The sequence below is a fragment of the Chelonia mydas genome, chromosome 23, assembly GCF_015237465.2.
Source record: "Chelonia mydas isolate rCheMyd1 chromosome 23, rCheMyd1.pri.v2, whole genome shotgun sequence".
In the NCBI taxonomy this organism is placed as follows: Eukaryota; Metazoa; Chordata; order Testudines; family Cheloniidae; genus Chelonia; species Chelonia mydas.
Genome location: NC_051263.2, coordinates 1,638,922 through 1,652,432, shown reverse-complemented (window position 1 = coordinate 1,652,432; position 13,511 = coordinate 1,638,922). Strand labels below are relative to the sequence as shown.

Here is a 13,511-nt window from a genome sequence, read left to right as displayed (position 1 = left end):
TTGGGATCTCATTCCCCTTGTCCCAGCACACAAGGCTGGTCACAGACAACTGCTTGGAGATCAGGGTAGCTCCCTCCCTAGGCAAGTCAATACCCCTGACAGACACAGGCACATTTCCTTCCTTGTCACACTTCTCCACCCAGCTAACAGGTAAGGTCCAGGGACACTCATCTTCCACTCTCCTCGCCTTCCCACCCTGCTGACTGGACACAGCCATCAGCTCACAAGGCTGCCTACGCTCATCCAGGCTTTCCTTACCCAGCACCTTGCCCCTCCCCACAGATAAACTGCTGCTCTTCTCATTACCCTGAGGTATCCAGCAAATCACAGTTACCTTTTCCAGGTTCACTTTTACAAGCTGTACTAGCCAACAATCCGTCATCCATCAAAAATCTACCCTTTCCTTCCTCAGTTAGGGCTTTAACCTGACCATCCACTTTAATCTGCTCCTGACCAATGAGTTCTTTCCGTTCTTGATCTAATTCCAGGTTCACGTCTAAGACATTACACAGACATTCAGAAACTTCATTCACAGACAAACTGCTTTTTTGCACAGACAAACAGCTATTTCCCACCAGATTAGAGTCCCCCTCCCCTGGTCAGAGCAATATAACACACCAACATTGTTACAAACTGAAATTTCAAGAGGATACAGTTTCTTGATTAAAAAGAAAAGGAGTACTTGTGGCACCTTAGAGACTAACCAGTTTATTTGAGCATGAGCTTTCGTGAGCTACAGCTCACTTCATCGGATGCATAGCATATCGTGGAAACTGCAGAAGACATTATATACACACAGAGACCATGAAACAAAACTTCCTCCCACCTCACTCCCCCGCTGGCAACAGCTTATCTAAAGTGATCCTCAAGTAGAGCCATTTCCAGCACAAATCCAGGTTTTCTCACCCTTTCCCCCCCCCCTCCACACACATACAAATTCACTCTCCTGCTGGCAACAGCCCATCCCCCTTTGAAACCCCTCTTTATAATGCGCATGATAATCAAGGTGGGTCACCTCCAGCACTAATCCAGGTTTTCTCACACACCCCCCACACCCCCCCCTTTTCCAAAAACCACACACATAAACTCATTCTCCTGCTGGCAACAGCTCATCTTACAATGTGCACAGCAATAATCCAAGTTTAACCAGAACGTCTTGGGGGGGGTTTGCAGGAAAAAAAACAAGGGGAGACAGGCTACCTTGCATAATGACTTAGCCACTCCCAATCTCTATTCAAGCCCAAATTAATAGTATCCAATTTGCAAATGAATTCCAATTCAGCAGTTTCTCGCTGGAGTCTGGATTTGAAGTTTTTTTGCTTTAAGATAGCGACCCTCATGTCTGTGATTGCGTGACCAGAGAGATTGAAGTGTTCTCCGACTGGTTTATGAATGTTATAATTCTTGACATCTGATTTGTGTCCATTTATTCTTTTACGTAGAGACTGTCCAGTTTGACCAATGTACATGGCAGAGGGGCATTGCTGGCACATGATGGCATATATCACATTGGTGGATGTGCAGGTGAACGAGCCTCTGATAGTGTGGCTGATGTTGTTAGGCCCTGTGATGGTGTCCCCTGAATAGATATGTGGGCACAGTTGGCAACGGGCTTTGTTGCAAGGATAGGTTCCTGGGCTAGTGGTTCTGTTGTGTGGTATGTGGTTGTTGGTGAGTATTCGCTTCAGGTTGGGGGGCTGTCTGTAGGCAAGGACTGGCCTTTCTCCCAAGATTTGTGAGAGTGTTGGGTCATCCTTCAGGATAGGTTGTAGATCCTTAATAATGCGTTGGAGGGGTTTTAGTTGGGGGCTGAAGGTGACGGCTAGTGGCGTTCTGTTATTTTCTTTGTTAGGCCTGTCCTGTAGTAGGTGACTTCTGGGAACTCGATGACCCAACACTCTCACAAATCTTGGGAGACAGGCCAGTCCTTGCCTACAGACAGCCCCCCAACCTGAAGCAAATACTCACCAGCAACCACACATCACACAACAGAACCACTAACCCAGGAACCTATCCTTGCAACAAAGCCCGTTGCCAACTGTGCCCACATATCTATTCAGGGGACACCATCATAGGGCCCAATAACATCAGCCACACTATCAGAGGCTCGTTCACCTGCACATCCACCAATGTGATAGACGCCATCATGTGCCAGCAATGCCCCTCTGCCATGTACATTGGTCAAACTGGACAGTCTCTACGTAAAAGAATAAATGGACACAAATCAGATGTCAAGAATTATAACATTCATAAACCAGTCGGAGAACACTTCAATCTCTCTGGTCACGCAATCACAGACATGAGGGTCGCTATCTTAAAGCAAAAAAACTTCAAATCCAGACTCCAGCGAGAAACTGCTGAATTGGAATTCATTTGCAAATTGGATACTATTAATTTGGGCTTGAATAGAGACTGGGAGTGGCTAAGTCATTATGCAAGGTAGCCTGTCTCCCCTTGTTTTTTTTCCTGCAAACCCCCCCCCAAGACGTTCTGGTTAAACTTGGATTATTGCTGTGCACATTGTAAGATGAGCTGTTGCCAGCAGGAGAATGAGTTTGTGTGTGTGGTTTTTGGAAAAGGGGGGGGGGGTGGGGGTGTGTGAGAAAACCTGGATTAGTGCTGGAGGTGACCCACCTTGATTATCATGCGCATTATAAAGAGGGGTTTCAAAGGGGGATGGGCTGTTGCCAGCAGGAGAGTGAGTTTGTATGTGTGTGGGGGGGCGGGGAGAAGGGTGAGAAAACCTGGATTTGTGCTGGAAATGGCTCTACTTGAGGATCACTTTAGATAAGCTGTTGCCAGCAGGAGAGCGGGGTGGGAGGAAGTTTTGTTTCATGGTCTCTGTGTGTATATAATGTCTTCTGCAGTTTCCACGATATGCTATGCATCCGATGAAGTGAGCTGTAGCTCACGAAAGCTCATGCTCAAATAAACTGGTTAGTCTCTAAGGTGCCACAAGTACTCCTTTTCTTTTTACGAATACAGACTAACACGGCTGTTACTCTGAAACCAGTTTCTTGATTGCTTTTTTGACTTCGAGCTGAATTCTGGCAGTTTCTTGTCGCAGCTGGTGAACCCTCTCCTCAGCAGGGATCCTTTGCTTTCTCACCCACTGAATTTCTGCTAGTTTCTGTTCATGCCCAAGTTGCCATTTGTTTGCTGCCTTTTGCATTCCAATTGCTTCTGCAACTTCTGTAGCCTCAGGCAAGGGCTGTGCTCCTGCCTCCTGATCACAGCCCATTAACAGATCTCTCAGTTCTTGATTTGTAGCTTTCTTTCTAAAGCTTATCCCCTTTTCTGAACACAAACCTTCCAGGGCTTTTTTGCCAAGGCCCTCCTATGCTCGTCACTCACCCATTGCAGCTGCTTTTTAATCAACCAAACTCTCGATACCAAAATTCAGATTTGGACAGCGTGGGGTTCTGACCCAAAGCTTAATTGACCTGGTTCTGTGGATCCTAGCATGACTTCGCCACTGTAACGAGGCTGGTTCTGGCGGGACCCAACGGAGAGGCGCCGATTCGGGACAAACTGCTTCAAGCAGGGCAGTTACAGCCCCAGGCTGGGGTTTTTATGCACACTAAGGCAAACCAAACTAGTCAAACAGAGAAGACTTTGGTTTTACCCCACTGGCTAACCACAAGTCACACAAGCAATTCCCTTAGACACCCCAGTTTCCCAGTATCCCCACCAGTGCCACTCGTTGTGGGGATGAATGGTTATGAAAACCAATACCCCCGTAAAAGAACAAAGGTTCTCTCAATCCCAAAGGACCAAGCCCCAGACCCCGTTCAATATACAAGTCAGATCTTACCCACAAATCACGCTGTTGCCAATCCTTTAGAATCTAAAATCTAAAGGTTTATTCATAAAAGGAAAAAGATAGAGATGAGAGCTAGAATGGGTGAAATGGAATCAATGACAGACAGCGATGGCAAAGTCCTTGGTTCAGGCTTGTAGCAGTGACGGAATAAATGGCAGGTTCAAATCAAGTCTCTGGAGAACATGCCCAGCTGGGATGGGTCCTTCAGTCCTTGGTTCAAAGCTTCAGTGTAGCCAAGTCCCTCCAGAGGTCAGAAGCAGGACTGAAGACCAGATGGAGGAGCTGCAACAGCTCTTTATAGTCTCTTGCCATGTGGTCTCTTTCTTTGTCCCAAAGACAAGCTGCCCATCCCATGGCCTGGAAACACCTCAGAGTTCTGTCCATGGGCAGGTCCCTGCACACCTGGCCGAGTCCCCAGGCGTGTCTGCCTTCTCTCAGTGGGTCAGTTGTGTCGCTGATGGTCCTTAATGGGCCATCCAGCAGGCTGGGCAGAGCTGACACCAACGTGTCCCCCAGAAGCAGAGCACAAGTTTGAACTACAGACAGTACAGAGCCAATATTCATAACTTCAACTGTAAAAATGATACCCACATATAGACAGCACAGTCCTAACCGGCCAACCATCACCTTGTCTGAGACACCTCCTTTGACCCCCTTTATACAAGACTTGGTGCCACGACAGGACCTTGGTTGCAACGACGATCTATACGGTCCCAGATTATGTCAATAACGCCACCCCCCCCCCGACCCCACCCCACCCCCGCCATGTATATTTAATACAAGAGTTTGCCCAGGGTGTGGGCCCTGGAACTAACCCGGCTGAGATCGCCGGATATCAAACCCGCCGCTTATTAGTGGGCAGTGCCTGAGTCTAAATTAACACCCCCAGCTGGCCACGCTTCTCTCCCCGCTGCTCCCGGCGAGTGACCCGCGGGCACGCCGTGTCTGGGGTGGGAGCAGCTTCATCCCGCTCCTCGCACTAACCAATCCCAAGCAATGTTCCCTCTTAATTGTTGACAGGCCACGTGGGCAAAAAATGTCTTCTGTGCAAACTGTTGGGCACGCGTGCGCGGGGCTCAGGGTCTGTGTGTGCACACGCGCACAGCTCAGCGGGAACAGTGATCCCGAGACACTTCAGTGGCTTTTGTCCCCGTTCTGCCCTCTCTCGACCCCTGGCCCCAGCAACCCGGGACTCCCCCTCACTCTGCACTTTTCCCCTCGGCGTCCCGCTCAGCACCAGCCCCGCTGTGGGCCGCCGTCCCTGGCCGTTATCAGACGGTTCTGCGGACCAAGGCGAGTTGGACTTTCGGGAGTTTGGAGCGAGCGGAGGACAGGGCACAGCTTGTGCTGCTCGCTGGCTGAGCAAACACCCTGGCCTCCTCCAGACCCCCCCGGCTCCGAGCGCTGCCCCCTGCGTGCAGGAGACGCCAGGGTCAAGGCGAGCGTCGGTTTCCGACTGGACCGAGGAAGCCGCTGGCACATTGCCCCAGTGCAGCGCGCCTGGCGGGTGGTGGGGGAGCCGGGGAATTCTGCCAGCACACAGCTCCCCGGCCCCAGAGCCTTTCATCGTGTTGACGGACAAGGAGATAATTAGTGGACACGTGACTGATGGATTAGAGAAGTGTTTGCCCAGGGCTCTTGTGCAATGCAGGAGGCAGGGCCAAACCTGGCTTGGGGTAAATATATACCAGGGCATTCCAGGCTGGCTCGCCGCACCGGGGAGGTGACTTCACACACCATGGAGCTGGTTGGGGCCATCACCATCTTCCTGGGCATCTACGTGTCCTGCCTCCTCCTCGTCTCCGCCTGGAGAAAGCAGTCGCGTTACAAGAACATGCCCCCCGGGCCCACTCCTCTCCCGCTGATCGGGAACTTCCTGCAGATGAAGGTGGGAGAAACCCTAAAATCACTGGAGAAGGTGAGTCACCGAGAGCTGGAGAATGGGTCTGGAGCCAGCTCTTGGAGAGGCTATTTCATCTGAAAGTCAGTCAGTCTGTCTATCCCTGTATATATCTCTCTAGCCAGCACTCAACCCACCCCCAGGCACCCCATCTCGCTGTCTACCCACCCCCAGGCACCCCATCTCGCTGTCTACCCACCCCCAGGCACCCCATCTCACTGTCTACTCACCCCCAGGCACCCCATCTCGCTGTCTACCCATCCCCACACAACCTGCCATCTAACTCTGTCCACCCCCATGTCTGTCTGTCTGTCTATGTATCTATCCCTCTAGCTGTTAGCTAGCTAACCACTCCCCTGGCCCCCTATCTACATACCAGTCTAGTTACATACCAGTCACCATAGGTACCATGCGCTGTCTCTGTGTCTTTCTATCTAAATCCCCACAGCTCTGTCTGTCTCTGTCTCTGGAATGTGAATGCACTCTGTATTCGGATCAGTTGTACCTCGGCCCCTCAAGGCGTTCAGTCCCCACATGCTCTGAACGAAATGGAGATGCTCATCTCCGCGGTTCCATTTCGGAAAGAGCGCCTGGCCCGCCGGGAGGCCGGGGAAGACTGTAGATCTCTGCTGATCAATTGCCGTGTTACCCGCTTGACAACTCAGTTTGTTTCCGAGGCTTCAGCAGCCACAAAATCAACCACACGGCAGGTGCTGAGGGATGTCGCCTTTGACTGCTAAGAATATCACCGTGTGTGTTTGTACAGCGCCTGGCGCGGTAGGGTCCTGATCCAGGAGACAGGGTCTTAGATGCTACTGCAATACAGATCATAAAGGGTAATCATGGGGGTGGGGAATAAAAAGATTTTCGTGGCAAGATTTTTCCAACAGAAAGTTGTGTTTTCAACCAAATAAAATAGTTTGTGGAAAGGTCGGCTTTCTGGGAATATTTTCAGCTGAAAATTTAAAATGGTTTGGTTTCCAGAAGGTTTTGGCCCAATATATAGATACAGAGATAATTTTTTTTTTTTTTTAGTTTGTCAATTTTCAGCCAAGAATGTTTCCATTTTCAGCAGTTTTCAGGGCAAACTTTTTTCAGGTTTCAGCCAAAGAATATTCCATTTCAACCCCAAAATAATTCTGTTTCCAGCCTAAATTGTTTCTGGTTTTGGCAGGGTTTTTTGGGGTGGGGGGTGGAATTTTTGGTCGCCAAAACCAAAAAAAGTTTGTTTGTTGTTTTTTTGACAAAAAGTCGCCATTTTCCTTGGAACCGCCCCCCTCTGATCACCTTTCCCGTACAGCTGAGTGAGACGTACGGCCCGGTGTTCACGGTCTATTTCGGGTCCAAGCCCATCGTGGTGCTGTGCGGGCACGAGGCGGTGAAGGAAGCGCTGGTGGACCAGGCCGAGGAGTTCAGCGGCAGAGCCACCGTTCCGACTGTCGAGAAGAACTTTAATGGCTTTGGTGAGGAGCTGGCGACGTGCAATAAACCTCCTCAGACTTAAAGGGCCAGATCCCCGGCTGGTCTAAATCGAGACAGTGGAACGACACCAGCTCCGGATCGGGCCCACTTTCCGCGTTTGCTGACATGATCCCCCAGGACGATCAGGGGAACAAAGACCCCCGCCCCCCAATACTAAAGCGTTCCCACTCCCCGAGTGTGAAGCTTTGCATGTCTCACAGGGAGGGAGGGGTTCCCTTTTAAAGACGCGTGGTCCTATCACGCCATTGTGTGTCCAGATTCCACACACTTTGCCCCAACCAGCCAATGCAAACCCACCCGCAGCCCAGCTGAACCCTCCAGAAGAGCTGGGTTGGTGCATTTTGCATCACTGGACCAGAGCTGGGACCTGAACCCGTACCTGCTTGGTCCCTTTCCCACCCTCCCCCTCGGGCTGAGCCACCGCACCGTGCTCATTTCAACGGCTGTTTGTCCTCCTGGGTTGAAAACCGTCCTCTCCCCCCAGGGGTGGTTTTTGCCAACGGGGAGCGGTGGCGGCAGCTGCGCCGGTTCTCCCTCACCATCCTGAGGAACTTCGGCATGGGGAAGCGGTCCATCGAGGAGCGGATCCAGGAGGAAGCCCAGTTCCTGCTGGAAACCTTTCGAAATACAAAAGGTGACTCGGCGGAGTGGCGCTCACCCCGTCCCCCGGGGACTGGCTCCAGGCCGGGCACCCCCCAAGTCCCCCTCAAGCCCTGGTTTGAGGCCTTACCCGGTGGCTGGTCTGTGGGCTGCCTCGCTGCGCCGGGGTGAACGTCACCCGCTTTGAGTTTCATCCATGCGCAGAGTGATGTTAAAAAAACACCCACTGGGCATGTTTAGTCTTGAGAAAAGACGACGGAGTGGGGTGGGGGGGACCCAAGAACAGTCTCAGATCTGTTCAGGGCTGTTACAAAGAGGGTGGGGATCAGCTGTTCTTGTGTCCACTGAAGGTAGGAGAAGACATCTTGGGCTTAATCTGCAGCCAGGGAGATCTAGGTTAGATATTGGGGAAAACTTTCTGACTCGCAGGGGAGTGAAGCCCTGGCACAGGGGAGCTAAGGAGGTTGTGGGAATCCCCGTCACTGCAGGTTTTTAAGAACACGTGGGACAAACCCCTGTCAGGGCTGGGCTAGGTTAGTTGGTGCCTCAGGGCGGGACTAGGTGACCTCTCGAGATTGCTTACCCCACAGCATGGTAGCAATGTCGGGTTGGAATGACTCAGGCAGATAGATCTGGATTGTGTAGCATACAGGACACCTCTGCACCACCCATCACTTCTCTGCGTGGAGTCTCAGATTCCAGGGGGAGGAGGAACCGCTCTGAAGATCTAGTCTGACCTCAGGCATAACAGGCCCGAGAAGTCCCCCGGAACAAGTCCTGTTTGAACATTTCTGAAGCATCCGAGTCTGCTCCTAAACTCCCTTCATGTTGGCTGCTCCTCTTCCCCCAATGACCGCATGACTCCTCTTCCCTTCTCTCCCCGCTACGCCAGGGGAACCTTTTGACCCGACCTTCTTCTTGAGCCGGGCCGTCTCCAACGTCATCTGCTCCATCGTCTTTGGTGACCGCTTTGACTGTGAGGACAAAGAATTCCTGTCCTTGCTGCAGATGATGAACGAAAGCTTTAGGGAGATCAGCACCCCGTGGTCACAGGTATGTCCTGCTCGAAATGAAACGGTCGGTCTCTTCATTGCATGTGGGTTACTGCAGATAGCTCTGTTCTGGGCCACCAGAGCAAATGCAGAGTAATTCTATAGACTTCAGTGAAGGTACTCCAGATTCACACTGGCGTGACTGACAGTCTGGCCTGGAGATGCACCAAAAGCCGTTCTCTGCGTGTCCCTTTTCTTTCCAGTTCTACGACATGTATGCACATTTCCTCAAATACTTCCCCGGCCCTCACATGAAAATCTACTACATACTGGAAGACATGAGGAAATTTATTGAGAGGAGAGTGAAGCAGAACCAAGCAACACTGGATGTCAATTCCCCCCGGGATTTTATCGACTGCTTCCTGATCCAAATGGAAAAGGTACGGTGCCCTGGGCTCCGGGAGCTGAGTGAATGGCTTGGATGATCTTCGAGCAAACACAGTGCTGGGGGCCCCATGTGTCATGCAATTTTCACCCATAACAAATACCAGGATTCCCCCCTCCCAAAATAGCAGCAAAGTGATTTTGCAGAGTTCAGACAGGAATCGTTTCCCAAATCCGTACTTTTAAGACCAGCTCTCCTGTGGCTGTGGAAATTCCCATGTTGATGTTTCAATGTATGTTGATTTTCCCCAAGGAAAAGCAAAACCCTTCCAGCGAATTTAACACCAAGAACTTGGAGCTGACCACGCTCAACTTGTTCTTCGCTGGCACGGAGACCGTCAGCTCCACCCTGAGATACGGATTCCTGCTCCTGATGAAACACCCGGAGGTCCTAGGTAACTCAGGAAAGTTCATAAACATTCACTGAATTCCACGGGTCAAAACCAGGGTGAAATTTGCCCCTGTGCAGAGAGCCAGCTCAGACGCCGCGCACCGTATTTAGGGTATGTCTCCACTGAGCACTAAACCCAGATCTCTGGGACTTTGGCTTGTGGGCTTGGTGTTTCCAAGCCCGTGTTTGAGTGTCTGCCTAGGTTTGCTGGACCCAGGTCTCCCAGCCGTGCTAACCTGTCCGTCCTGCACCACACAGACCTCCTGACGCGGGTCTGTGGCTTCGGGCTGCGTCCACACTGCACAGACAGGGCTTGTTCCCGAGTTACAGAGAGCCTGGGGCTCTGACTCACCCCGCAGCAGGGTCCAATGACCCAGGTCCTGAGCGCTTGCTGACCCGAGTCAGACTGATTTGCAGGTGGGCTCCAGCTGCAAAGGAGGTCAGTATCATTATGGGGAAACTGAGGCACAGGGCCTAAGGTCAGCGGCAGAGCCTGAAAGAGAGTCTGGGTCTTCCATGTCTAGTCCGGCGCTCTGCCCTCTAGGCCACGGTGGTGAATTTCACCCTAGCCAACACGTCCCTGCCCTCTCCACTCGTGAGCGGCTCCCAGGATCCGCCGGGCCGTGGGGTAAGCTCTTTCATTGTTGCTGGCAGGGAAGATGCACGAGGAGATCGACCGGGTGATCGGCCAGAACCGCGTCCCGGCCATCGAGGACCGGAGCCAGATGCCCTACACTGACGCCGTGATCCATGAGGTCCAGCGGGTCAGCGACCTGATCCCCATGGACTTGCCCCACATCGTGATCCGGGACACCCAGTTCAGAGGCTACACCATCCCCCAGGTGGGGGGCGAGCGGGCGGGGGGAGTCAGGGTCCAATTCTCAGCAGGTGTAAATGGGCTCCAGCAGCTGGGGATCCGGCCCCATTGGCAGTTACCCGAGACCTGCCCGATGAGTGGCTCTGTTCCCGCGTAATCCCAGCGTGCAGGGCAGAGAGAGGGGGGCATGCCGGGGAGAGGGGGGGACAGCACCCACCCAGCTCGTCTCGTTCTGACCGCCTCGCGCTCTGCTCCCAGGGCACCGAGATCTACCCCATACTCAGCACCGTCCTGCGTGACCCCAGCAAGTTCAAAAACCCCGAAAGCTTCAACCCCGGGAATTTCCTGGAGGAGACGGGGCGCTTCCGGAAAAATGACGCCTTCGTGCCCTTTTCCTCAGGTGAGCTGCCTAATCCGCACTCCTGGGTCTGTCCGTCCACCCCTCCGTCCCCAGGGCTGACCCTACCATGAGGCGAACAGGTGCCAGATTGTGGGGGGCGCCACTAGGACCTGGAGTTTCAAAGTTTTGGCCCAAGCGAGGAGGCATGGAGGCGTCGTTTGAGCTCCCCGCCTCAGTTACCAAAATGTTGTGGGCCGGCCCTGACTGCAGCACCCCTAATCCCTACTCCTCTGTCTGTCTGTCCGTCTGTCCGCAGATGCACCACAGTGCCCCTAATCCGGGCTGCTCTGTCTGTCTGTCTATCCCCATGCACCCCCTCTATCTATCTATCTATCTATCTATCTATCTATCTATCTATCCCCATCCACCAAACGCTGTGGAATCTGAATAATGATTGCAAAGCTTGATTTCCGCCCCCCAAACCCCACTTCCTTTCTAGCGCTAGGAATCCCATCCACATGTGCACTGGGCGGCTGAAGATCTGTACTGTTGCTCCCAGCGAAAGCCGACCCCTTCCCGCCCGCCCGTCCAGGTGCATCCATGCGGCAGGCGTGTGGCTCATTCCCCACCCCGGCTCCCTCCCTCTTGTCCCTCGTAGGTAAGAGGATCTGCCTGGGCGAGGCACTGGCCCGCATGGAGCTCTTCCTCTTCTTCACCACCATCCTGCAGAGCTTCACGCTGAAGCCCCTGGTGGCCCCGGAGGACATCGACACCAAGCCGCTGGAGAGCGGCTTTGCCAAAATCCCGCCCTTCTACCAGCTCTGCGTGGTCCCTCGCTGACGGAGACCAAAGGAGACGAGGCCTCGGCAGGGGCCCCCATCTGGCTGAGAAACCACAGTCTGACAGGGGCACCAGCAACATATCAGGCCAGATTCTCAGTTACCCCCTCCCTGAGCTTGGTTTAAAGTAGCTTTAGACTCCTGTTACCTATGATGGACTCTGTTCAGCCCTGGTGTCAGTTAGAGCAGCCTCGGGGCTGCTCTAACTCATGCTATGGGCCCTGGGGGACACGGGCCAGCTACAGTGCAGTGTGGTCTGACCGGGCCCCCGATCCGCCCCCTATGGGCCCTGGGGGGCAGAGAACAGCCCCAGCTCAGTGCGCTCCAGCCACGCCCCTGATCTGCCCTCTCCACCCGGGGCTGGAAGCAGTGTGGTGGGATCAGGGCCCTTACACCAGTTCCACGCCGACTGAGAAGGCCCCTGTGCAATGTGTGTGTGCGGGGGAGGTCTTCGAGGGCCTGCCTGGCACTGACGTAACTGCATTGCTTGGAGTTCGTCCTTGTTTACACCAGCGTGAGCGAGAACAAAAGCCAGGGCCGGGATCGCCTTCAGCCCCAGGAGCAGAGATCATGTGTGAACACAGCCGGGGCTGCGTCGCTCCAATCCACATGCAGGAGCAGCGTAGCGATCCCAGCCCCGGTGCAGACAGCGTGAGGTGGGGGGATGAATTCTTCCCTCGACCCAGCGACGCCTCTCGGGGAGGGGGATGAAATCTGCCAACAGGAGACCCCCGCTCATCGCTGTGTTTTCCCTGCTGGAAAGCAGGGAACCCCGTCATATGCCCCCCGGCCTGAGCTTTGAACGCTTGACGCTTGCTTAGGCAGACGCTCCTGGCTGGACTCGATGAGACGTTCCCGCAATGAGGCTCTCCGCTGTTCCTGGGCGTTCTCCTGACAATGTGCTGGGCTTATAATGACGGCGACCCTCCCTACGTTCCCCGGGGAGGAAAGCTGCCTTTACGCTTCCTTATTTTGTGTTCATTCATTTCCCCCCATCCTACCGCTTGTAACTATTTCAGCATCGAGCTTATTAAAGACCAGAAAACCATGAGGTGGCTGCAGAAGAGGCCTTGTAGAACGCTTTGTTCGTGGCTTAGCTTGCTTTCTCTCTCAAAGTCACAGTTTGTCATCTATCAGTCGGTAGATCGGTTGGTCGACAGGTAGATATGGGGATGGATGGGTGGATGCATCGAGCTGTCTGTCCGTCCCCATACCCCGCATCTCCCCGCCCCGCGCCCCCTCCTCACACGCCCGTCTATCTCGCTGGGTCTGGCTGGTGCGTGTTTGCAGATTGTTGGTAGCTACCAAACAAGACCCGGCAGTGGCCCAGGGTTTTAAAGCTTTTCAGGTGTGGCAACATCTAGCAGATAAGAGACTCTGAGTCTCCTTTTCAAAGGGGATTTAGGAGTGCAGCAAAGCCCAAATACCTTCAAAATCTGGCCCTTTGTCCGCGAAAGAATACGTGTTTATTTAATCACCTGCGATATTTGTCTTTTCCTTAGCCTCATCCCCTCCAAGGGTTTAGCCTTACCTGCCTCGGGTTCGTTTACACAAAGCTAATCCAAGTCTTCAGTGGCTTTTCTTCTTTATCTTTTCTCGGGTTTCCTACTTTTGTTCTGGGGCCAGGGGCTTGGCTGGCGCCACGCAGATGCTCTGGCAAACCTCCCTGCCCTGTGCTAGGTAAACACCAGTCTCGAGACTCGTTATGCAACTGGGCCCTTCCTTCCTCCATCTCAGTACGGGGTCACGGTGGGATCCGGCCGGCGGAATTTTCCAGCCTCTCTGGGTGGGAAGCAGATTTAAATGGCCAACTGAGCCTCTTCGCAGAGTGGGCTGTTACCGGTGGCTGCTCTGCAGAGTGGGATCTAGGGGAGTGGCAGCCC

At 53.3% G+C, this 13,511-nt stretch overlaps 1 protein-coding gene across 1 annotated transcript; it reads left to right on the top strand.

The window, feature by feature from the left end:
- The first annotated feature begins 5,453 nt into the window (after positions 1–5,453).
- On the top strand, positions 5,454–12,666 carry LOC102945987 (cytochrome P450 2G1). The gene is made up of 9 exons (XM_037884423.2): positions 5,454–5,741; positions 7,024–7,186; positions 7,690–7,839; positions 8,698–8,858; positions 9,061–9,237; positions 9,495–9,636; positions 10,287–10,474; positions 10,708–10,849; positions 11,448–12,666. Exons 1-9 carry the CDS (start codon positions 5,469–5,471, stop codon positions 11,627–11,629), a joined length of 1,578 nt encoding a protein of 525 aa, XP_037740351.1. The 5' UTR covers positions 5,454–5,468; the 3' UTR covers positions 11,630–12,666.
- Positions 12,667–13,511: the final 845 nt, after the last annotated feature.